The sequence below is a fragment of the Nanorana parkeri genome, unplaced genomic scaffold, assembly GCF_000935625.1.
Source record: "Nanorana parkeri isolate BGI_ZX_2015 unplaced genomic scaffold, ASM93562v1 scaffold1, whole genome shotgun sequence".
Classification (NCBI taxonomy): domain Eukaryota; kingdom Metazoa; phylum Chordata; class Amphibia; order Anura; family Dicroglossidae; genus Nanorana; species Nanorana parkeri.
In genome coordinates, this window is record NW_017306269.1 from 6,259,617 (window position 1) to 6,283,883 (window position 24,267).

The following is a 24,267-nucleotide window of genomic DNA, read 5'->3' on the forward strand; positions in this document are numbered from 1 at the left end:
ATTCATGATTAAAACATAATTATTTTAAGTTCAGTTTTTCTTTAAACAGGTAAAATATCAAATATTACACATGCAGCGAGTGGACAGTGCCCTTGAGACAGTTTTTACACAGGGTTGTTTTACTACTATGCTGTAAGTAACCTGAGGTAATATACCTGAACGTTGCTCTATTTTTAAACTGACAGAGTCACTCTAAATTTAAAGTGACACTAAACTCAGGAGTTAAACCTCATGGCTTGGTTCACACTGAGCATATTGTTGAAGCTGATTCAGCGGGACAAAAAGCTTATCCCAATCATTCTTATGGCCACTGTTCACACCTGAGCATTTTGTCGCAATAGGCAAAATGCCTGTTGCTGGAAAAATGACATGAGCTTCTTTTTGCAGATTACAGCTAGTTTTGTCCCCATAGAGTCAATAGGAATCACCTGTAAACGCGTGTTGCAATTGGCTTTGCGCATTTTAGCGCACGTGTGTGTGGGTTTGGCTCATTTATATGAATGAGTTAGAATCTGCTTATACAAACATGCGACTTACTGCAAGTGCGGTGTACACACATAGAAATGCACCACATGCGTAAAACCATGTAGCAAAAAATGCGCATTTCTATGCATGAAAATGCTGTCACCTAGGTGTGAATCAGGTACCTTAACTATTAACAAAGCTGGACCTTATTTCTGCATCACCCAGCTTTAGATCCTCAAATCATCTCTGAATTGGTACTGACTCTGTCCTTCCTTCTGGAGGGTAACTACTTCTGTTCCCCATGGTCCCTGCGTTTTGTAAAGAAGATACCGATCCAGCTTCTCTCCGGCTTCTGTACCGGAGAGTGACAGAGGGATGTGGAAGTGATGTAACGTACATCCCTTCCTGCATTCAGACGAGGAGGAGAAGGAGATCAAATGGAGATCGTGTACTGACCTCCGTTTGATCTCCAGTCACAGAGCTGCTATGCTGGTCCCGGGCTCACACCGGGCACAGCGAAAATCGGAATCGACAGCAGCGCCTGCGACGGAAGGGGTCTGCACACCCGCGCGCATATTACAAGCATCTCTACAGACGCCAAACACTTGTATGTAAATAGCCATCGCTGGCTGTTTACATTTTAAGCTGATTTCCCGCTGGTGCGCACCACTTAGCGGCGGGCCCGAGCGGGGCGGGAAGGGACATCCAAGAACCCACTGTCTGGCCGTTTAATTACAATGACCGGACAGCAGGAGGTTAAAAAATATAGTTTTTAAAGGACCAGTGATTTTAACATTCCTTAAAGTGAAACAATAAAAATGAAAAAGTCCTTTAAATATCATGTCTGGGGAGTCCCCTTAAACTGCCTGTAAAATGGCAAATCAGTACGTTGTATAGAACCTGTTGTAGGAAAAATAGCATTTATAAAGAAAACAATGACATAAAGAAAAAAAAAGAAGTGTGTGGTCCCCCCTACCTTTTAGGTCTGGTAGGAATGTTAGGAGGGATGCCAAGTTACAATTTTTTAAAAAAAAGGGTGCGGGGTTCCCGACCAAAGTCATACCAGGCTCTTAAGGTCTGGTAGGAATTTTAAGGAGGAACCCCACCCCCAAAATTGGGGGGGGGAAAGACATGGGGTCCCCCCTAAAATTCCCAACCAGAACCTTGATCCACGCACAGGCCTGGCAGGGCAGGAAAGGGGAGAGACGAGCAAGCGCCCTCCCTGCCATACCAGGCTACATGCCCTCTGCACTGGGAGGGTGCTTTTCCAGGGTCGCCCCTGGAAAAGCACCTTGTCCCCATGCAGATGGGGACAAGGGCCTCTTCCCCACGGGCCCTGGGGCGTTGGTTGTGGGGGTGTGGGCAGGGTTGCTTATTCACATCAGGGTACCCCTTTAATAAAGGGGCACCCAGATGCAGCCCCCCTTGTGAATGAGTAAGGGGTATTTGTACCCCTACCCATTCACTAAAGGGTTAAATGAAAAGTTTAAAAAACAGGCCAGACTTTTAGAAAAAAATCCTTTAATTGAAATTAAAAAATAACAAAGGATTGTCCTTTATTGTTAAAAAAAAAATGGATCCACCGACGTAAATCCTAAGGTCAATCATGACGTCCAGCATTGTCCATGACAACAACGACGACTTGACGAAATAAAAAAATAAATAAATAGAAATAATTTTTTAAAAACCAGACGTCCGCCAACCCTTCCCCTCGCGACGAACTCGCAGAATGGCATTCTGACAGATGCTGGCAAAATATAAACAACTGGGCGGAGCTAGCAGTGACAACTGTTTACATTTGTCCGGCACCTGACAGGACTTAGCTGTGTGAGTCATGATTGGGCAAAGTCATCATTATTTTGCCCAATCATGGCTCTCACAGTGCACTGTGCTGTGATTGGGTAAAGTCTTGCACCTGACCTGTGGTCAGGTGCATTGCTTTACCCAATCAGGGCTTCACAAGGCACTGTGCGGTGCGCGGTGCCCTATGGGAGTGCTCGGCGGGCGAAACAGACCACCGAATGCCCTCATAGTTCAAGTGTTCTGCGAACACATGAACTGCCGATGTTCGAGTCGAACTGTTGGTAGACTCGAACATGGGGACCATCCCTAGCCCCTATCTCACTGCAAGTTACGTAGCGGTCGGATGAAGGAACCAGCACACAGTCAGGGGTACAAGTGGCACTAGCGGAATTGTTGACTGCTGAAGAGGCTTCCCAAGGATATAGCTTTTGACTGGAGGATAAATAGGAAAAACGGGCAACCTGAGAGGTTAATATACACTGTCTTCTATTAGAGGAACCTGCTAACTAGAGTTAAAATATTTAGAGACCTAATAGGGTCCCTGTTGGCATGTTGGCAACTGTATTCAACATATGGTGCCGGCTACTGCATGATGATGCCGCTTTAATGTGAATTTTGTGATGACAGATGTACTTTAAATGGTAACTGATTGATGTGCAGTCAGGGACACATGCATTTTCCCTGTGAATTCTGGCCAAGCATAGCTGGCATGTATAGCTTTACAAAAGTCAATCTGTCTGCACTTTGTATACAGTTCAGCACGGTGTCTGCGGTGTGCGCACACCATGCCGTAAGCCAGACTCGGCAGTAAAACAGATTTCTCTAGCACAATACAGAACCTTTTAAAAAGACACTAACAAGGCTGTTGTCAGGCAAGGCAGAGGTTAATCAGATAGGGTCAACCACTTTATAAAATACATTCTGCAAACATTCCGCCCTGAGAAAAGGTGTTTCCCTGAATTGTTAATGGTTTCTATGGATCATGCTGTGAATCTGTAGATAAATACAGTAGACTGTCCAATGTTCTGTTAACAGTTTGCAGTCTCTGTTCATTTAAATCACTGTGCGGCCGCTCAAGATGAAAACATATTAATAAGCAGGACAGTGCGGGTTCTGTCAACAATAGATTGGTTTGCCAGTTCAGGTTCTGAGGTGGTAACTAACGTGAGCAAATCCTTTAAAAACTGCTCTCCCGTCCTCTCCTTTCTTAAAGTGTATCTAAACCCAAAACTAAAACTGTCATATTTGCCGCGTATTAGTCTTTACATGTTGTGGCTGCATTTGTTTCTTTATTCCGATTTTCACCTGGTGATCCTGCGAATAACGCACTTGAGGGTGTATTTGTAAACAATTTGCAGAGACATATATCCTGCAAAACTCCGTAAACATTTATATATGCGAATGGAGGCAAAAGCAACATTCTTAGTATAATTTCTTTCTAAGTCGAATGTCATACCAGAAAAATACTTCATTATGGCCACTAGATGCTGCTGAGGAGCATAGGAAAGAAGTATTTATTTCCTATGCTCCCCACTTTCATCTAGTGGTCATAAAGTTATTTTTTCCAGATATTACATTTGACTTGCCTCTATTTGCAGAGATCAAACATTTATAGAGTTTTGCGGGATGAATGGCTCTGCAAATGGTTTATAAATACACCAAGTGTGTTATTTGCAGGAAAACCAGGTAAAAAGAAAGAAAAACGGCCTGGAATAAAGAAACAAATACAGCCACAACATGTAAGGACTAATATGTTGCAAAATATTACTTTCATGTCTACACTTATTTCTCCACTGTATCTCTGGAGGGAGCCATGGTTATCATACAGCCTGGCCTTCAAAAGTGTTGGTCTTTGTTCATGGTGGACTGATGGGGCTATTAGTTTACTCAATAAAGATAAGGTTCTTTCAGTTCATCTCACAAGTGACTAGAACTCTGCACTTCTGGAAAGATGAACAGGTATTATCTGTACTTGCTGGAAATTTTCTTAGCCTGAAAATGAAAACTAATGCAGCCACCACATCTAAGGACTGGTAAGCTGCAATAAATACATTTTTTGTTTTGGGGTTTAGATACATTATGTGATAAAGGAATCCTAAAAAGAAATACACAAAAGAAAAAAACAAATGTAATTTCTGCCATACTTCTAAAATTGCTAGAAGCCCGACTGTCTCTGTCTCTCAATACTTTTAATCAATGACTACATATTTAGAAATATTTTTCTGTATGCACTTAAAATGCTCTATTGCTCCTTGGTGCAAAAGTATATCCTTTGCCTTCACCTGCCAACCTGTAGATGATAAGAACAAGACTAAAATGTGTTCTTTTTTCCAACTGCTACCATCAATAGGCATTTTTTTTATTTCAGGTTTACAGTAGTATTTAACTCTCAAACTTTCTTTTTCAATAATGAATCCAGATCAAACTAATATACATTGCCCAGCAAAGTGTTTCTTTAGATTTTTGCCCAAGCACTTACAGTTATCATGTTTCCAAACAGCTCCAACCCTCTCAGCTCCACTTCCCTGAACGTGCTGTCTAGTAGATCACAAGGGAGAGCACAGTCTTAAACCAGCTGCCCATCTACTAACTTGGAGAAGAGAGGACGGAGAAGGAAAGAAGGAGGCGAGAAGAGTAGGGAGAAGGAGGGAGGGGAGTGTCTTGCCCTGCTGTGCCTGTGTGTTTGTTAATACATACACAGCTTATTAGCACACACAAGGGTGGTTCCATAGGCCCCTGCAAGGGAAAGGAGTCACCCTAAAACAGGATATCAGGGCCAGTGCTCAAGGAACCAGCTGATTCTGCAAGAAACTAAAACCTTTACACATCAAGGCGCAGCATCCATTGTAAGTGATTTCATCAACATTTGAAATAGCTTGAAAACATTTTGCCTTTATAATGGTGGTGCCTAAACATGTGTTACATTGTGTGTTAATGTGCGTTGTGTTAAAGCAGCCCATACTTTATGAATGGGCTGCTAATGTACCTCAACGGGCAGAAAAACACACATCATCCTCTATTTCAACAAAGACCACCACAGTGCACAGTATGAATTGCACGGCAATGCACTTAGAACAGGTGAGTTGCCTTAAAGGGTTTCTAAACCCTCCGTTTTTTTTGCATATATCTACTGCTAGCAAGCAGTAGATATATGCAAAAAGTAAAAAAAAAAAAACGGAGAGTCACCCTAGGCTCAGTATACCACGAGCTGTCACGGCAGAGAGCCGTGACAGGATCGAGAGGTGAGCGAACGCTGGTATGTGTTCGCTCACCTCCCGATCTATTGAGCCGACCTGTGACAGTCTCATTGTCACAGGTCAGCTAGAACTATGAGGTGAGTGAAAAGCACTCACCTCATAGTTCTTCTTTAACATTGGGGAGAGGGGAAAAAATTTACTTTAATGTCACTTTAAAGTGATATTAAACCTTTATTTTTTTTTCTTTTGATGACTACGAGGCCCACACTTACATGAATTCACTATTCTTCTTAAAAGTTTTTTAATTCCTCGTTCTCTAGCTGGTCCCTAAGCCGCTAGCCCCCATGGCCTGTTTGCAGGTATCTCCATTGTAGCCAGATGATAAGGAGACACCCATGCGTGCGCTTTCCTGGCTGTGCCCACACCTAACTGTGTGCATCCAAAGACACAAACAGTGTGCGGCAAGCCATGCCCCGGCTCCCTCCACCGCTTTCCTCCCAACAGATTGACTGAAAGCAGAAGGAGCCTATCAGTGGCGGAGCTAAGGAACAAAGGGCGCTCTCCTCCCGCAGCACTCGGCCGACTGTCACTTTCTCTCCTCCCCGCTGGGACACAGAGCAGCGCCCAGCGGGGAGGAAAGAAAGCACGGATGCGCTGCTGTATCAGCAGAAAAATTGCACTTTTGGCATTTAGCCAAAAAACTGGTGCGTCTGCACTGCCTGCACCGGCGGTAGTTCTGCCACTGGAGCCTATTGCTCCTCTGCCCTCAGTACCCTTCCCTACAACCAGGAAGTTCAGGGAACGCTGTGTATCTTCTTGGACCCGTTGGATGTGACAAGCAACCACAGCTAGGTGTGGGGGGGACAGGGGAACATGCAAAGGTACTCATCGTTTTTGCCGTAATGCAGACAATGCATTAAGGTAAAAAATGCCTAGCCTTTAGTAATACTTGAATGCAGATATTTTATCATGTGTTACCGCAACATGTAAATAGGCCCAAGGCCAATAAAATGTGTGTGTACGTTTTGGTCAGGGAAGGGGGGCAAAGTCTTAAATGTATTTTCTATTTTTGGCATGGGATCCCACAGAGAAGTTGTGTCATGGCTGTCGACATAATATTGGCTTCTAACCTCTAACTTCACCTTTTCCATGGCTATGCCAACATGGTCTTGGCTTTTTAAGCAAGCATCTGAAGTCACTGGCACAGGTAAATACAGGTGAAACTCGAATAATTAGAATATCGTGCAAAGTTCATTTATTTCACTAATGCAACTTAAAAGGTGAAACTAATATATGAGATAGACTCATTACATGCAAAGCAAGATAATTCAAGCCGTGATTTGTCATAATTGTGATGATTATGGCTTACAGCTCATGAAAACCCCAAGAACCCCAAATCCACAACCTCAAAAAAGTAGATTATTACATGCAATCAATAAAACAAGGATTGTACATAGAACAATATCGGACCTCTGAAAAGTACAAGCATGCATATGTACTCAGTACTTGGTTTGGGCCCCTTTTGCAGCACTTACTGCAATTACTTTTGCACGATATTCTAATTATTCGAGTTTCACCTGTATATAATCCTGGAGAGTTGTAGAGATCTAGCAGTGTATGTGATCTCTTCAACATCAATCTATAGAGAAAACATATTTTCTGTGAAGTTCTACACAGAAGAGACAGCAGATAGTAGGTCATTTCTTACAGGCTCATTCAGTAAGGTAATTCTTAGAAATAATCAGTGAATTGAGCTGACTACAGCAACCTCAGTTCTGATTGTTTTCTATGAATCTGAGTGCACTAAGGACATCATCATTGCAAGAGTTTAATAGGTCAGCCCACTAGAGTATCAGAATGTTGCTAAAGGTGCCCATACACTTTACAACCCTCGCAAGACTTTTGTCTTACGAGGGTTGTAAAGTACTTAAAAAAACGTACAATCTGCCCATCTTGGACAGGCAGATCGTACTTGCGATCATCGCAAGTCCGCCCCCCTGAGGGGCGGGCTTGTGATGACTGCAATGAGGGGCGGGCTTGCGATGACTCCAAACGGGCAGTGTGCGCATGCGCACACCAGCCCGTTCGGCAGTTTTCGAACAAGCAGGCCACCAACTCGCGGAGAATCATACGATTCCCGGCGGGTTTTCCAGCCTGCTTGCTCGATGGAAGACGTGCGACTGTACAGTAGAAACGGTCGCACGCCTTCCATACACTGCACGATTCTCGTACGATCGCGGGATTTCCGTTTCTACTGTACGGTCGCAGAAGTATATAAAGAACACAGGCTGGCATAACTCTTATAATTCAACTGGCAGTGTTGAGACTGTTCTTTCTGGCTCAGCAGCAGTTAACAGATCAGAAATCCATGTCTGTTAAAGAGCACTAGGCATACCACTGCTCCTGAGAATTCTACTGCTTCATTCTCATAAAGTGTCCTTTAACTGAGTCCCTCTCACTGCTCTGAATTACACAGAAATTCCCTGCTAGGAGTTGTCAAGCAATCTCTAAGTCGCAGTATATCTTCTTGCTGAGCCAGTAATGATCTAAGCCTGTAAAGTACAGAACGCTGTGTATGAAACTGAGGCACGAAGCGCAAACTTTATGCTGGATCTCTAAATATGTCTGCTGAGAACTGCAGGGTAATTACATTTGCCAGGACTGGGAGTCTTCATCGTATACAGTCTCAGTGGGAGGAGGGGGTATGTGCGGTTATGTCCTGCTACCTATTACTTATATTTTCCACTGCCTAGAATGAAGCTAGATTGCAGCATCCAGTTATTTGATTTTCTACCCTTAAAGGTAAACTTCAGATGAATATTTTGCATTTAAATAGACAGGGTTAATCTGCCTGCTGATGGCTCAGATTGTCATCCTGGATTTTATCTTCTTTACCTGGATTCTCGGTTTGAAGTTATATGTTTACCAATTTTCTGAATGAGCGTGAATCTTAGCCTGCAAGAATGCAAGCCCAGTGTCCCCTGGTTCTAAGCCCTGCCCCCTGTAGTCCTCAGATAGGAAGAGACACAGCACAGAATCATGTCGTAAGTGGTGAAGAGTTTGGAGAAGGCAGGAGAAGTGAACAATCTAGGACAACATAGCTGAACTGGAAAGTGAGATGAATTGGAAATTTTTTCTAAATCAGCTGTTTTGGCCTATATTGCTCATGTCTCCTGCCTTCTCCAAACTCTTCACCCTTTTTGTGAATAGCCCTGTAAATCACTAAGGCGAGGTTCAAGTCGCCACGGTGTGAACTGATCGCGCTGTGGGTGCCATTATTTTCTAATGGCACCCCAGTCACGACGGGCAGATTGTGCGGTTTCCAGCCGCACGCCGTGTATCGCTATAAAAATGTACTTGTACCTTTTTTTCTGCGATTGCCGCGCTGATGTCACCCTATTGAAATCAATGGGGCCACGCAGCAATCGCTGCCTGCATTGCACAGGACCGCGCGCCCCATCCCGGGTGTTTTGCAGTGTAGTGCAGGTGTGAACCTAGCATAACAGTCTGACTTTGGCACATTGGTAGTGCTTTCTGTAAAGCAACAGCAAGTTGTTCACTGAATGTTGCCAAGGGACAATAGCTTAAAAAAACTCTACTGAGCATAGCATGATAATCACTATGTATATTTGTACTTGTTTGTGCAATGACAGACTCTCATAGCGAATATACAGTATATACAACAGTCTCATGTGCTGTGCAGATATGACATGTTTACATGAATGTTTCTACAAATAATACCGTATTTTTCGCTCCATAAGACGCACTTTTTTCCCCCCAAAAGGAGGGGGAAAAAGTGCCTGCGTCTTATGGAGCGAATCCCGACGCCCGAGACATGCAGTTTCGGGCGCCGGGTGAGTAGTAGGAGCCACTGCTCGTTTAATACGAGTGATCTAACGAGATCACTCGTATTAAAGCCGAGCAGCGGCGGCGGCGGCGCTCGAGTTCAGCAGCAGGAGCCACTGCTCGTTTAATACGAGTGATCTAATGAGATCACTCGTATTAAAACCGAGCAGCGGCGACGATCGAGATAACCATAGAGCAGACGAAAAATGGACGTTCTTCGCCTGCTCTGTGTCATCACTGAGACCGTGGTGCTGTAATCACAGCGCCACCTGTCTCAGCGGTGACTAACTGCAGCTTCTGTCACAGCTTCTGTCATAGAAGCTGTGACAGAAGCTACGGTCTCGAGTGCTCCATAAGGCACCTCCCTGCGTCCTATGGTCCGGTGCGTCTTATGGACCGCAAAATACGGTATATATAAAAATAAAGCAGCTCTAAAGTGAATACCTAACCAATATCTTTTTCCCACCCTTCCTCCTCTAACGGAAAGATGTACTCCAGGCACAAAAATGTTTATCAAAATATATTCCCTCAAAATGCTCAACATATGCAAATCTACTTTGTGTGTACCAAATGCTTTTGCAGACCCAGGTATCACCTTGTAAAAGTAATGGTGACATCATCACTGTGCTGTACATAGTCTGTGCAGAGAGCAGAGCTGTGGGAGGGACCCAGTAGGCTACACCCACTACAGAAAACTATGGGGGGGGGGGCGCTAGTGGAGACAAGACCATCACGCTGCACAAGGAGAGATAGCAACAGTGACTGGTCTTTATTACAGGAAGCTCAAAATTTCACGCTGTATTACTGCAAGATCTAGAAGAAATACACAAAGCTCACCAAGATTTAAGTAAAAGTACATATCTCTTGTGTTTAGACAATATTTGCTGATGCCATAGGCATACAATTGGGTTCTGGCACTGACAGCTAGAGGGATGCAGATAGTTTAATATTAAAGAGATAGTTTTTACATATCAGGTTACAGTATGGCATAGAAAGGGGGCGGGAGTAGATAATCAATTTTATTATTATTATTATTATAATAATGCAGAATTTATATAGCACTAACAGTTTGTGCAGAGCTTTACAATATAAAGAAAACAGTTACAATACAATTCAAGACAAGATGGTTAGGAGGGCCCTGCCTGTGAGAGCTTACAATCTAAAAGATTATGGGGTCTATTCACCCTTGTTATTTCTACTTGAGCTGTACAGGTCCTTATCTGTATATGGGATATGTCATATCAAACTTTTTAGGTTTCATTTTTTTTAGGCTGACAACTTAATCTTAACAATCCTAAATTCTTATGATTTCATAAGGGCTTATGCACATGCCTGACAACATGCCATACGTCAGGTATTGGTCTACACGCACATGCATACGGGCGTGCAGCCCTGAATGCGGACTCTCTGCATTCAGGGCTGTGTGCCCATATGCGTATGTGTATGGGAGGCTGAACACAGCACTTGTGGCTCCTTGGTGGGGGGAAATATGCTGGAATTTATATTGTATGACCACATGCAGCAATAAATATTTACACAGTCCAACAAATGGTATTATATACAGTAGGTCAGCTTGTTTTTTGTTAAGCTTTTTTTTTTTTAGAAAATCTAACCTCTTAGAAAAGATTTTCTATTTAGTACACTTTTTTAAATACACCTATAGGTGAACAACCAACCTACACAAGGCTTATTAACATATACTGGACATATACTGGACATTTATCTGATACTTTTATACCAACACCGTACTTTCATTCTGCAGTATTTTTATCCAAGAATGAAGTTCAGTGCTACAGCTTTCTTGTTCTCCTCTACCCTGAGAATAACCATTCCGATGGCTGGTAATAGTAATGACAGTAATTACTATGTAACCTCAGGCACAACAAGGATTTCCCTCCCTCCACCCCTACCACACACATTGCTGGTGGGCTTAGCTGTGTCCATCCATCACAAACATTAACCTTGTTACATACAAGAAAGCATTGTATTCTTCCTTCCCTTTATATAAAGCTGGTCAGATGCCTTCCCTGTATTACATAATCTGTGGGGTTCCAAGAAAATCATTAGAGCTGGGATGATTTCCTAAAGGAAAATGTTTTACAAATATATAATGAAGCCAAAAATCACTCCATGACTTATTTAAAGCAAACTGTAGTGGGGAGGTATAGAGACTGCCATTACTGGTCTCTTTTTGTCATCTCTGGTCTATTTCTAACAATCCTAGTCCATTGGCTCTCATGCTGATTCATTGCCTTCAAAGTCACTGACTCGGAAGAATTATGTAGATTAGAGTCATGACTTCACTCTGACTTTCCAAATCTTCATGCTAGCTCCAGGCCATTCAGAAAGCATTGCAGACAGCCAGAAAATTTGTATTTTCAGGACATGAGCAATGGCAGCCTCTTTAGCTTTTTTTGTATAGGTTTCCTTTTAAGGGACATTTACTTTGCTGCTGCAAGGATGAGTCGCTCCTCCCACCTTGGCCATGCAAGTAGTAGTTGGAACACGGTCAGGTTCCTGTGGCCTGGTCTTTCACATATTTCTCCATGTATATAGACAAATCTGCAATCTACAGATGCTTGGATATGAACTGAGTTTTGTGAGAAGCGATGAAAGCGTATAATGAAAGATGCTATCAGTGTGGAACGGAAATTTCCCATCTATTCATTTTGATGTCTTAGTAGATATAGTTCATCCAATACACTTTTAGATCGTAAGCACTCAGGGGCAGGGCCCTCCTTACTATCTTGTCTTGAATTGTATTGTGATTGTAATGTCTTCCTTATATTGTAAAGCGCTGCGCAAACTGTTGGCGCTATATAAATCCTGTATAATAATAATAATACACTTGCAAGTGCCTTATACAGGGCTGCATGAACTGAATTTGCCCAAAGGCAACCAGTAGCAATTATTGGCCTTGCCATCAGCCATTCTTATTACTGGCTGGAGTGGAAATGAACAGCTTGAATGTGAATTTCTTTGCACATAGAATGTGCCTTTGGCTCCCACTCTATATTCCATTCTACCTTTCTACTAAGAGCAGTTTGCAATGGTGTTTCCTGATGTTCTAATTTAAAGGAGAACTATGGGGTTAAGGCTTTTCCCCATAGTTCTCCTTAGGGTAACGGGAGGACACAAACTAGCGTCCTCCCGTCACCCTAAGCTCAGTATACCGCGAGCTGTTGCGGCAGAGGCCTACCTAGAGGCAGAGCCAGCTGTACCCACCTCTCCCCCGTCCGTTCCGCCAGTCAGCGCTGGCGGATCAGAGCGGGTAGGGGGGAATCCAGCCCCTCCCCTGTCACGGCAGAGAGCCGTGACAGGATCGAGAGGTGAACGAACGCCGGTATGTGTTCGCTCACCTTCCGATCTACTGAGCCGACCTGTGACAGTCTCATTGTCACAGGTCGGCTAGAACTATGAGGTGAGTGAAAAGCACTCACCTCATAGTTCTCCTTTAACAAGGCTATTGTTGGACAATCCTGCCGGCGTAGAGAGCTATTATCTAATGTCTGTGGTCACCTAAACATGAACTGATCTGCCTGACCTAATTTGTCAAAAAATCAACTCTCGTGTGAATAGCAACTGCAGGACTGTCATCGCACTGGAGAAAAGTCACTTAAACAAGACCCTAAAAAAAAAGCTTAAAACATGTAAAGGGTCCAAATACCTTAGATACCTTTAAAAGAAAATCACTTATGTCTGATACCAAATTAATATCTGGAGTAGGTTAGGAAGTTATGCTTTATAAAGAGAATGGTGTTGGTCATCTGGTACCAACTAATAGCAAATGCAGCAGGTAAAGCAGAAACAATACCACTTAGACTTCCATGGTCCAAGTATGTATATATCGTATAGGTAACTATGAGAGCAGTCATACCAATTTTGCAGACGGTGCAGCTGCACAAAGGTCCTCTGGAACTTAGGGTTCCATTTTTACTACATGCAAATTAGATGGGTGTTGTGACCCCCCCTACTGGCACATAGACTTGGACACAGCTTGCTTATATCTAGGTATCAATCAATACACAGTTAATATGTCTTTTCAATAGGCCAGTAGGTTACTAGGGGGCCCAAAAATTAATCTTCCACAGGTGCCTACAAACATTGGATGATCAAGATGTCTCCACTTATGTGGAGTATAACTCTAAAAGGGAAGCTCTTGAGTGCTTCCAGTTTCTGGTCAACCAAAACAAAGATTTTGATTGCTTGCTATGAGCAAAACCTGGACTTTGGCTCATTTTAATTTTTACCCATTTTGTCATAAATCATACAGTCTACAGTAAGATTGCATGTGCACACATGTGATAAAAATTAAATATATATATTTGCTAGCATCTGAGCAAAGTCTTACGTCGTTTGCTAGCTTTCAACAAAAGTATTTATAACATTCTACGTAGGCAAAGACAAATCAGAACTACTGAATAAATATTTACAGACATTAGGTACCGACTAAGAAAATATACCTTTAGAGCGGTGCTCTTTAAATTAAAGTAACACTAAACGCAGGAGTTAAATCTCAAAAATGCATTCAAGTACCTTCATTATTAAAAATGTTTCCTTATTTGTGTATCACTCGGCTGTAGATACTCGAATCATCTCTGAATTGGTGCTAACACTGTCTTTCCTTCTGGAGGGTGGCTACTTTTGTTCCCCATGGTCCCTGTGTATGTTGTTAAGAGGCCACTGCTCCAAGCTCGCTCCCGTGATGGACTACAATCTCAATACAAATTAGTAAACTAAACATGAGATTGTAGTCCATCATGGGAACAAGATTGGAGGGATGACTACTTTACAACACACCCAGGGACCATAGGGAACAAAAGTAGCCACCCTCCAGAAGGAAGAGCAGTGTCAGTACCAATTCAGAGATGATTTGAGGATCTACTGCCAAGCAATACACAAACAAGCTAACTTTTTGTTAATAGTTAAGGTACTTGAATCCATTTTTAATATTTAACTCCTGAGTTAATGTCACTTTAAATCACTCTAAGCACATTTAACTGTTTTTGCACAAGCAGCCTGATGGCAAGAAACCAGGTAATGCCTAATATGTGACTCCCTGGTAAACACATAGACGTCTGATAATGAGGTCTATCAGGATTACTGTACAAGTGTTTCCATGTGAAGTAATCCTAGAGTTTGAAAAATGTATCAAACTTCTTCTCTAGCAGTCTATCTCCTATCCAGCTAAAGAGAGATACGTTGTTAACTAATGCACTGCTGGCTTATGTTTGGTTTATGCCCCCCATCACATAATTACATGTATTGTAATTAAAGCAGCCCCCTTTCCCCCCAAGACAGACGCACACTGATAATAGTGAGAATGGCTGGTCATACCCCGATGGATCCCACAGACTTTCTGTATACCTGTGCTCCTCCACGCTCCTATTCTCTGCTGTCTTCCAATCGGGCAGGGTGCTGGCACACAGGACCACCATGGAAACAATGACAAACAGTATGGACACCACTGCCAAGATCTGAGCTGCCAGGGATGAGGTAGGTTCCTCAAAAGTCATTCTCATGCGTTCCAGCCACTTCTTGTCCTCAGGAGGTGGAAGGTCTTCTTTCACGGTACTCTCATCAGGCTTGCTCTCGTCGGACAAGTAGGTGTAAGTGTCCGACATGCGGTCATCAAGCCTCCTCTGGCAGCAGTACTCTAGTTGAGAGCACTCCAAGCCCCAGTAGATCATCTCGTTGTAAAAGGACAACTCGCACATCTGGGGCACAAACCTCAGTTTGCCATACTTGACGTACATCATGATAAAGCCAAAGGCTTCAGAATGCCTGTCAAAGAAAAACTCATTCCTCTCCTTATCGTAGTCGTCACACACCTCCAGAACATCTTTCTCCGAAGAACAGTTGTGTAGCCTGCTCACCCGTCGCAGAGGGAAATCCTTAATCAGCTCCTGAGAGAATGAATACTTTGCACCCCCGACATTGAGAGTAAAGGAATCCTGGGAAAAGTTCATTGCGGTGGCCAAAACGTTGGTGCTGTCCTTCAGTACCACCCCAAGTCTCGGGGGGCCTTTCTCCTTAAAGTTTTCACTCTGTTTCCACCTCCAGATTCCTTACAGCCTATTTGTTTGGGTGGGTCCAAGCAGGTATAAAAAACAGGGCACGGCATGATGAATTAAGTGATGACAATGCAGACAATTTTAGCAGTTCAGATCTTGACCCCAAAGGTCCAGCATTTCTCTAAGGCTCCCCCTGGACTACATCTTTCTGCCACATCATCCGAACTGTCTTGCAGCCCCTTGTAGTTTCAAGTCACCAGGTCTCTCCCCCACAATGTATTTTGAAAGAAACTCTGGAGCTAATGAAAAGGAGAGATGAGAGGAAGAGGGACAGTGCTGAGAGCTACCAGCTCTACTGCCTGCTCTGTATCTGGTGAACTTTACTCAATGTGAGAATCACTCAGAAGCAGGCGGGGAGGGGAGGGAGAATGGAGGCGATAGGGGAGGTGGAGTGGCTTATGTTTGCTACACAATTCTCCTAGGTACTTTCCTATAAAGCTCTATTACACAGATGACTGTAACGTCACTATATACATGCTGTACGCTGACTGCTATTCCTCCCTTACCAGTCATTAATGTGTTAAAAGCATCAATAGTATTGGGGCACCTGGAATAAGTAGATGAAGCCTACTTCATCATTTCATTGTGTTACTTTCCATCACTTTTCTTCTGAGAGAACAATATCTAAAAGGAAAATGTGGAGAGTAAAATGAATATACTCTGTATTCCTTTCCATCTTTCTCTCTTGTCTTCTCTCATCCTCTCTACCTCTCTTTCTTGTTCTTTCTCTCTCTGTGTCTTTCTCTCTCTTTCTTCTTTCTCTCTCCATCATGTATGATGTAATACAATGACAAATCCATCATTTAGGTAGTACCGTGTCAGTTGATTATATTCTATTTCTCACGAAGGAATGTGTATTGTTTTATTAATTTCTTAGATCAGTACAGCAAAGAATGCACTCACGGATGGGATGACAAGGGGAAGATCCCAGTCATACAGAGTATAAATGGTAAGCAGGTCTCGCTCGGTGTCTATTGCTGCTCCAGCTGCTAGTACATTAAACCGTTCTTTGAAGCATTGATGTTACCAGCCAATACGATACACACAGCACTGTATCTTCACCACTGTGCTGCCACAAAACACAGTTTGCTTTGAATTACAGAATGCTTGTGCTTACTGTCAGTACTCGGTATAAATAAATTACACACATCTATCTAACCCAAGCTGTTCGATTTACTGATGTACTTGTTTAACCCCTAAAGCTCCTGATATAAAATACCACAATGCAATGCTTTTATGCAATTATTAGGAAGTCATTACATTTATTTTTACATGTAACTAGAATAAGTACCAGAATCTGTCTTATTATCAACATCTGCATTGGTAGAGGGTAAACCAGCTCTGGAAGTCGGTCTACCTCTACTGCTTTGTACAGTGTTCTATGGAAACAGGACAGGAGAGGGGCGACTTTATAAGTTTGCTGCTGCCCATTTACCATCCAATGACAGGCTGGAGCGGGTTTTGAACTTGATTGTATTGCTTTTCTGCTGAGTAGTCTGAAGAGAGGTCCAGGACCTGGTAATGCAGCATTAAAGGGGTGCACGGCTGAAGAAAATTCCAAATCCTTTAGTAGATAAAACCCTTCACATATATGCTTTTAAGCTGTGTATACGACTGCTTGCCTTGAATTCAGCTCTATCATATTTTATAATAATGTAATAATATAATAATACAAATATTTATGTCACATATGATTTTGTATCTTTGTAGCTACAGGTTTCTAAGGTTTCCCTGATTCTGGTGTTTCTATTGGTATGTTTAAAAAAAAATGCTTCTTCAGACTTCCCTGTATGCAGTTTTTCCCTTCTGAAACTGCAATAGGCTGTACTGTGTATGGGCTACAGTGACCTGTGTCTGGTTGGACGCAGTGTTTTCCTGAGATTTGCACAGCCACTTTGGACCCAGATAAATATATACAGCCCCTTCTGCAGCCATGGGGGGTGCGCTGCAGTATGGAGAGAACTGAGATAGGGACAGTGCACATGCTGGTTAGGGAGACATAGGCCCATGGCAGGGAAAGTTCCTGATGAGCAGGGACAGTGTAGGGACAGTCCATTATACCCCTGGAGACTGCAGCAAGTTTTAGGCAGAACCCTGTTCTAGACTGCAATTGGTTTGGTACTTTCCACGTTCTATATTGCCAGCGCAAAAGACTATCAGGAGGCCACTTTATACCAGTGAAGGGGACCTGTCTAAGCAACACTCCTCGAGCATGAGTGATCGGCTCTCAGCTCTCTTTGTGCTGTTTCTACCTCCCCGAGTCTGAGCTCTGTTTCACAGGGACTGCGAGAAGCTGATACTAAGTAAAGCTCAGGTACGTATACTGCTTGTGTTAAAAAAAATACATTTAAGCTTATATTATTGAATACAGAGCTGCAATAATTAGTGTCTTTTATGTCTACCTAGAGTTCTGTTTTAAGTATGGAGTAATTTTAAAAGAAAAATATTGAATGTAAACAGTGAGCACTCATTTGTGTTTTCATTGTAAACTTTAGCTGAAAAACATTTAAAAATATTTTTTTTAATGTTTTCTTTTTTCGGGTAAATATGAACTGTTTTATATCACAATTTAGGTTCTCCTTTTGGGCAGCAGGTGGAGATCTGCTCTCATTTTTACGTGATTGATCGTAGCTGAAAAAAAATCGGGGGGATGACACAGTCTGAGGTTTCAATGAGGTAAATCCTGCCTCAAAGCAGGCTGCTCTGCTGCGCTGTATCTTTAGCTGACTCATACTGCTCTGAGGCTCCTTTCTCATATATTATATGTTTGTAAATCAAAAACTGTAGGATGATAAAAATCTATCTATCTATCTTTATCTATCTATCTATCTATCTATCTATCTATCTATCTATCTATCTATCTATCTATCTATCTATCTATCTATCTATCTATCTATCTATTGTGGGGCATCAGAGTTGAACCACTGAACACATTAGCTTTTATGTTCAAAGACTCAGAAACATTTTAAATGATATAAATACATATAGTGGCATTTGTCAGAGAGCATGTGTCTTCTGAGTGAGGTTAAATGCATAAATGTTAGGGCTTGTTCTCACCAAATCTGGACCAGATCTGGAGCAGTTTCTGCATATGCAGTGCAGTGCGTTTTGATGCATTCCAGGCCGTTTTTTTTGTGTGCCTAAAATGGGCTTTCAGGTGTAGTCCAGTGCGTTTCAAAACGTTTGCATGAATTTTTTTATGTGTTTGCATGCGTTTTGGTGCGTTCCAGAGCAGAAAAACTAGTGCCCACTGGAGTTTTCCCACATGCACTGGAACTGAACACTGTGGTGTGAACTAGAGCCCAAAATACCATTGGAATACATTGGATGCATTATTGATGTGTTCTTAAACTGCTCTGTATCTGTTCCGCACTTGGTGTGAACAAGCTCTTAAAGCTCCAACCTCCAAACAGATAAAACTAAATAACACACATGGATACAGCTCTGTATTCAATAATGTATAATTCAATGTATTTTTTTAAGTACCTGAATTTTGACTTGGTATCAGCCTCTTACAGCCCTGTACAGCAGAGCTCAGGCTGGGAGAAAAGGAGGCAGAACAAGAAGCCAATCTGTTGTGCTGTGGTGCTCTTTTACCAACAAGAAACATACTGATAGAAGGAGAGAGCAGCGTGACAATGAGATGTGCTCATCAGTCTTCTGCGACTGCATCTCCTTTCACGGTCCAGTCACAGGCTGGGGGAGGGACAAGACCTGTAAGTGTTACTGAACAGCAGCAGAGAAAAAAACAGGTCTCCTGCCCTGCCGGACAGAGCTGCCTTATGTGACAAAGCTGTGTAAATTCCAGTACTGGATAGACAGAAATACAAATCATTTGGTAGGTAAAGCAGCTCCCATATATGCATTTATTCTGTGTATTTAGCTGTTTGCCTGGAATTCAGCTCTACTATTTGACTGTAGGTAGTACACCTTTAAAACTGCATTTCCTTTCATCTTTGGCTAGTGGTCCCTGGATTGTCATTCCTCAAAACGCACGTGCGTTACGGTGGGGAATCCTTGCTCTGGTACAGAAAATCACGGTGAATATTTTAATCTGTTTTTGTCGTTAGTATTCATGAGCATTTTAATACCTCTACATGGGATTACATTTGCAGCACTTAAATTGCAGAGATTTGAGCTTTGAAAGATGCAGTTGAATTAACTCACCCACCTGACACCTCTTCTGTAAACCTGGAAGAGCGCGAACGCACCAAACACATTTGGAAAGGAAGCTGTGCAGGGATGGCTGAGCAGAAATAATGGCGTATTTAGTAGTATGTTCACATATTAATTAAAACATCAGATGTTATTTTGCTGGGTTTGGATGAGAAAGAGATATTCTGGGCACCTTCTAGACGCAGTGGGGGGGGCACCATTGGAGATAGACACATGCACGGATCCACTTTTGCATATCTGTGATGATGTTATAGCAGGCTTTTTAAAACTCTGTGCACAAAGGCATCAGAGGAGTGTTTGGCGCATGTCCCTAATGCCTGGCAAACGCCTCTTGGTGCCTGGGGCAGATATTGTATGCTCAGATGAATGGCTCAATACACCCAGGCACTTAGTGAAGCATCTGCTCTATTTCACACTGTGTTATGTTAAAAAAAAAAGGTAAAAACTTGGGCTGACTAACATTACTTTACTTTTTATTGGTTCCATAGATGGGTCCACCTGTCTGCAGAAGCATTTCAAGCCAACAAGAATGTTGGCTGGCACCAAATATTTTGGAAGGGCTTCTGGATACCGAATCTCTGTGTAAAAGCCTTTAAGTACAAAAAAATTTGATACACTCGATTTCCCGTGTACCTGTAGCTGTTTTACTTTGAGGCTTCTGCTTTCCATATCTACAGTTATTTCTCTTGGAGTGACAATACCTTAAAAGAGAACTTTGCATGACCACTTTGCATGACTGCTCTGCCCATAATAAAAATAAATAGTTGTTTCTGGGCCCACAATGCTAAGGGGGCCACCACTAGATCTTCTGACATCCCTGGACTAAAGGGGCATAACCCACTATGCCCAACATAAGCCCCACTGCTTGTTGCTATAATCAGCTTGACTGGAACCCTCTGGTCAAACTCAGCCAACATCAATACATAGGCAGAGTTTGAGAGCAAGGGTCCCGCTGTGCTGATTTTGGAAATGGGCAGCTAGACGTATGCGGCGCATAGCAGACTATGCCCCCATAATTCTGGATTGCTGAAGGTTATGGATTAACCCTCTCCCAAGATCATTGCATGACCTCTTATCTAGCACTGCAGTATAACCTTCCACCAGTGAACATTAAATGACATCAGACTGAACCTCCCATCTAACAACATTGCATGACCTCTTATCTAGCACTGCAGTATAACCTTCAACCCAACAACAATTAATGACATCAGATTGAACGTCCCTTCTAACAACATTGCATGACCTCTTATCTGGCACAGCTGTATAGCCTTCTACCCAATATTAAATGACATCACAGTAAACCTCCCATCTAACAACATTGCATGACTTCTTATCTAGCACCACTTTATAACGTTCCACCCGGGCGTGTAGGCGGGAGCTGCGTCTGGCGTGTGGGCGGGGCAGAAGCTGCGGCCGGCTGCGGTGTGGGCGGGCCTGTGGGCGGGGTGGGGGCGGGGCGGGAGCTGCGGCCGATCTTTAGATTCAAAATTCAGTTTATGTGCCGCTACCCCGAAAGTAAGAACTGGTGAAATCATCTGGCCATTATAGCTCTTAGCCATGGAAAATGTGCCTTAACCACTTGAATAATGCAACGCTATACCGAAATGAACTTTATATAATTTTTTTTGGGACAGATAAAGCTGTCTAAATCGCCAGATGAGTCACTAGATCTCCAACAACTATTGGGGACAGAGGGAAACATTGAATGTAGAATCTGAAGTGTTCTATACCATCGAGTTAGGAACTTAAATTCAGATTTCTGATTCTTTTGTTGATATTTAATCACCACTGGGTTTTTTTTTTATTTTTACTATATAAAGAAAAAAAATACAGAAAATATTAAAACAAGAACTGTTTTCCGTACGTTATGTTATTAAACATTTACTATTACAAATTTTTTGGGTAAAATATAAAAGACGGGGGTCACATCAGATAAATAATCACCAAAGATACAATCTGAAACCGGAAGTGATGTAATGCACATCACTTCCAGGTCTAGTGATCAGAAGGTAGAGCAGCTGGTAAAAGTGTGCTGGTCTCTTTCTGATCCAGCCACAAAGACCTGTCATGCTGGTCCCAGGCCTGCACGGAGGACAGCGGAGCCCAGGATAGCTAGTGCCAGAGGAGGGGCACACTCCAGCAACATACAAGCAATCAGATGGGTCTGTAGCTGCCCCAATGCTTGTATGCAACAGCAATCGTCGGCTGTAAACAATGTGAATGGTTTCTCACCCATGCACGCGCAGGGGTGTGTGCACGAGCAGGTGGTGGGAAAGGACTTTAAAAAGGCCTATCTGCCATTATCAATAATATAATAACTAATAATTGCAATTGCAATTTAATTCCTTGCCATCTGGCCGATTGTAATTAAATGGCTGGATGGCAAGGGGTTAAAAGAGAACTATGGTTTAAGTGTTTTTCCCCATAGTTCTCTTAGGGGTCACGGGAGGGCATATACTACCCTCCTCCTGTGACCCAAAGCTCAGTATATCGTGAGCTACAGCTCGCGGTATACTGAGAGTGCCGCAGCCGGGACGGATCCCGCCATTACTGTCGAGATCCACCCAGCTCCGTGAGTGACAGCTGACTCTGCCTATCCACTCAGCGCTGGAGGATTGGTTGCGGGGAGGGGAATGCCTGCAGGGAGCGGTGACTGACAGTCACGGCTCTCTGCAGGGAGATGATCGAGAAGTGAGGGAGCGACGTTATGTTGTTAGCTCACTTCCCGATCTATAGAGCTGACGTGTGACAATTTAATAGTCACACATTGGCTCGAACTATGAGGATGAGTGATTTTCGCTCACCTCATAGTTCTCCTTTAAATTGCAATTACAATTATTAGTTATTATATAACTAGTTAGCGCGTTGTTATAAGGCCTTTTTTGTTACTCAGTCCCATAGTGATTGCTAAAAATTCAAATCCTTGGAGGTTTATCCTGTATTTGTTTTTCAGCAGTTCTGCGGCGGAGATACTTGCTGCACCATTCAGCTTTCCACTAGATGGGGAACTGACAAATCTTTCTGCAAACTGCCAACCACTTAAAATGTGAAATTAACCCCAATAACACTTTTCTGGTACATGAAATAATTCAAAATGCCTACTCACTTCAATTCTCTGCAATTTCCCCCTTCCACCCCCCGCCCCCCCTTCATCTTGATTTTAGGATTCCATATTAAACATTGGAGGTTGGTTGAGCCTCTTAACACTGTTGAGAAATGCTGTGGACACTTAGGAGCTCTTTCCTTCTGAATACATCCAGACAGCTGATTTACTATAATTAGCTCTGTCACCTGCGTCCCCGAAGCACTACTTCATATGACTATGAACGAACAATTAGACAGCCGCTCACCCGGCTAATCCCTCGCTGCAGGAAAATGCATTATATGACTTTTGTCATTGAAAGTATGACGGTTATAGAGTTTATTTTATATAAAAAACCTTCATCCTGGTCTCCATAGGAAAATATTTTAATCCTTCCGGGCAAACACCTAAACACACAGATGAAACACATACATGGGAAATGTTTTATCTGCTAAAGAATTTGCTTTTCTGTCCAGATCCAGTGCTGATATTTAGGAGACCTGATTTTTGTCTGCTGCAGTAAAGTAACGCTTACAGGTCTTGTCTTTCACCTGTGACTGATCATTGAAAGAAGAATTGGAATATTGATGAGCCCATCTCTGTCACTCTGCTCTCTCCTCCTGTTAGAAGGTTCCTTGTTCTGCTTCTTTTTTTCAGTGAGGATTTCAGCTTTAGTCGTAGGAAGCTCATCTCAATAAACAGTGGTGCTCAGGCAAAAAAAAAAAAAGTCACTGTTAATAGTATAAACTCTTTTAATATATCAAATATTCAAGTCAAGTAAATATATGCAATGTATTATGCACAAAGCACAAAGGTCGTATTGCCATATCTACACTCTGAGTTCAGCTTAATGAGGTAGAAGAGTGACACAGCCCTATCTCTGTTCTTCAGACCCATCTGGATAGCTAGTGCTGGGCTTTCTCTTTAAAAAAAAAAGTGTAATTGATACAGCTGAATGTTTTATTTTTTAATAAATCACCTGTTTATACATCTGTAAGCTTTAGAAATATACCAAATGGCCAAATACAAGTAAACACCACTCCAAATCATTGAGGTTCTTCCAGTGAAGGCTGATAATAAGGTTGCAGCATACAAAGACATTTTAGACAATTGTGTGCATCCAACCTCAACTCGCAACAGTTTGAGGAAGGTCCTTGGTCTGTTCTAGTATGTCTGTGCCCCTGTGCACAAAGATAGGTCCATAAAGACCATAAAGAAGAGTTTGATGAGGAGGAACTCGAGTGAACTACACTACTAAACACCTTTGGGATGAATTGAATTGCAAATTGTGAGCCAGGTCTTCTAATCCTACATCAGTAGCTGACATCCTGGTTGCATGGGCACAAATTCCCTCAGGCACAATCCACAATATTTGTGTATTGTAATCTGTTAGTCACCATTCACACCTAGGCATAGCAGGAACGCATGCTGCTTATGTCTGTATGGGGGAAGTGGGACAACTACATTTTAATACCCATGGCTTTGGAATGGGATGTCTATATAGTTCGGGTGCGATGGTCAGATATCCACCCTATTTTATCTTCTGTAGTGTACCTGAACCTAAAGGAGCTGCCAATGGAGCTGGGTCCACTGCTGCTATCATGATTCTGTCCTTACTACATAG

General features: G+C 42.6%; 1 protein-coding gene across 4 annotated transcripts in view; it reads right to left on the reverse strand.

Moving 5' to 3' along the window:
* Positions 1-15,500, reverse strand: part of KCNG3 (potassium voltage-gated channel modifier subfamily G member 3) — a 20,761-nt gene extending 5,261 nt beyond the window's left edge. For 2 of the 4 annotated variants that reach the window (XM_018554254.1, XM_018554393.1), the window contains exon 1: positions 14,679-15,500. In XM_018554254.1, the coding sequence (XP_018409756.1) occupies positions 14,679-15,280 (602 nt within the window). In that variant the 5' untranslated portion in view covers positions 15,281-15,500. Of the gene's footprint in view, positions 1-1,717; positions 1,757-14,648 lie in introns of all 4 variants that reach the window. The other 2 variants (XM_018554329.1, XM_018554177.1) reach the window with 2 other exon arrangements.
* Positions 15,501-24,267: the final 8,767 nt, after the last annotated feature.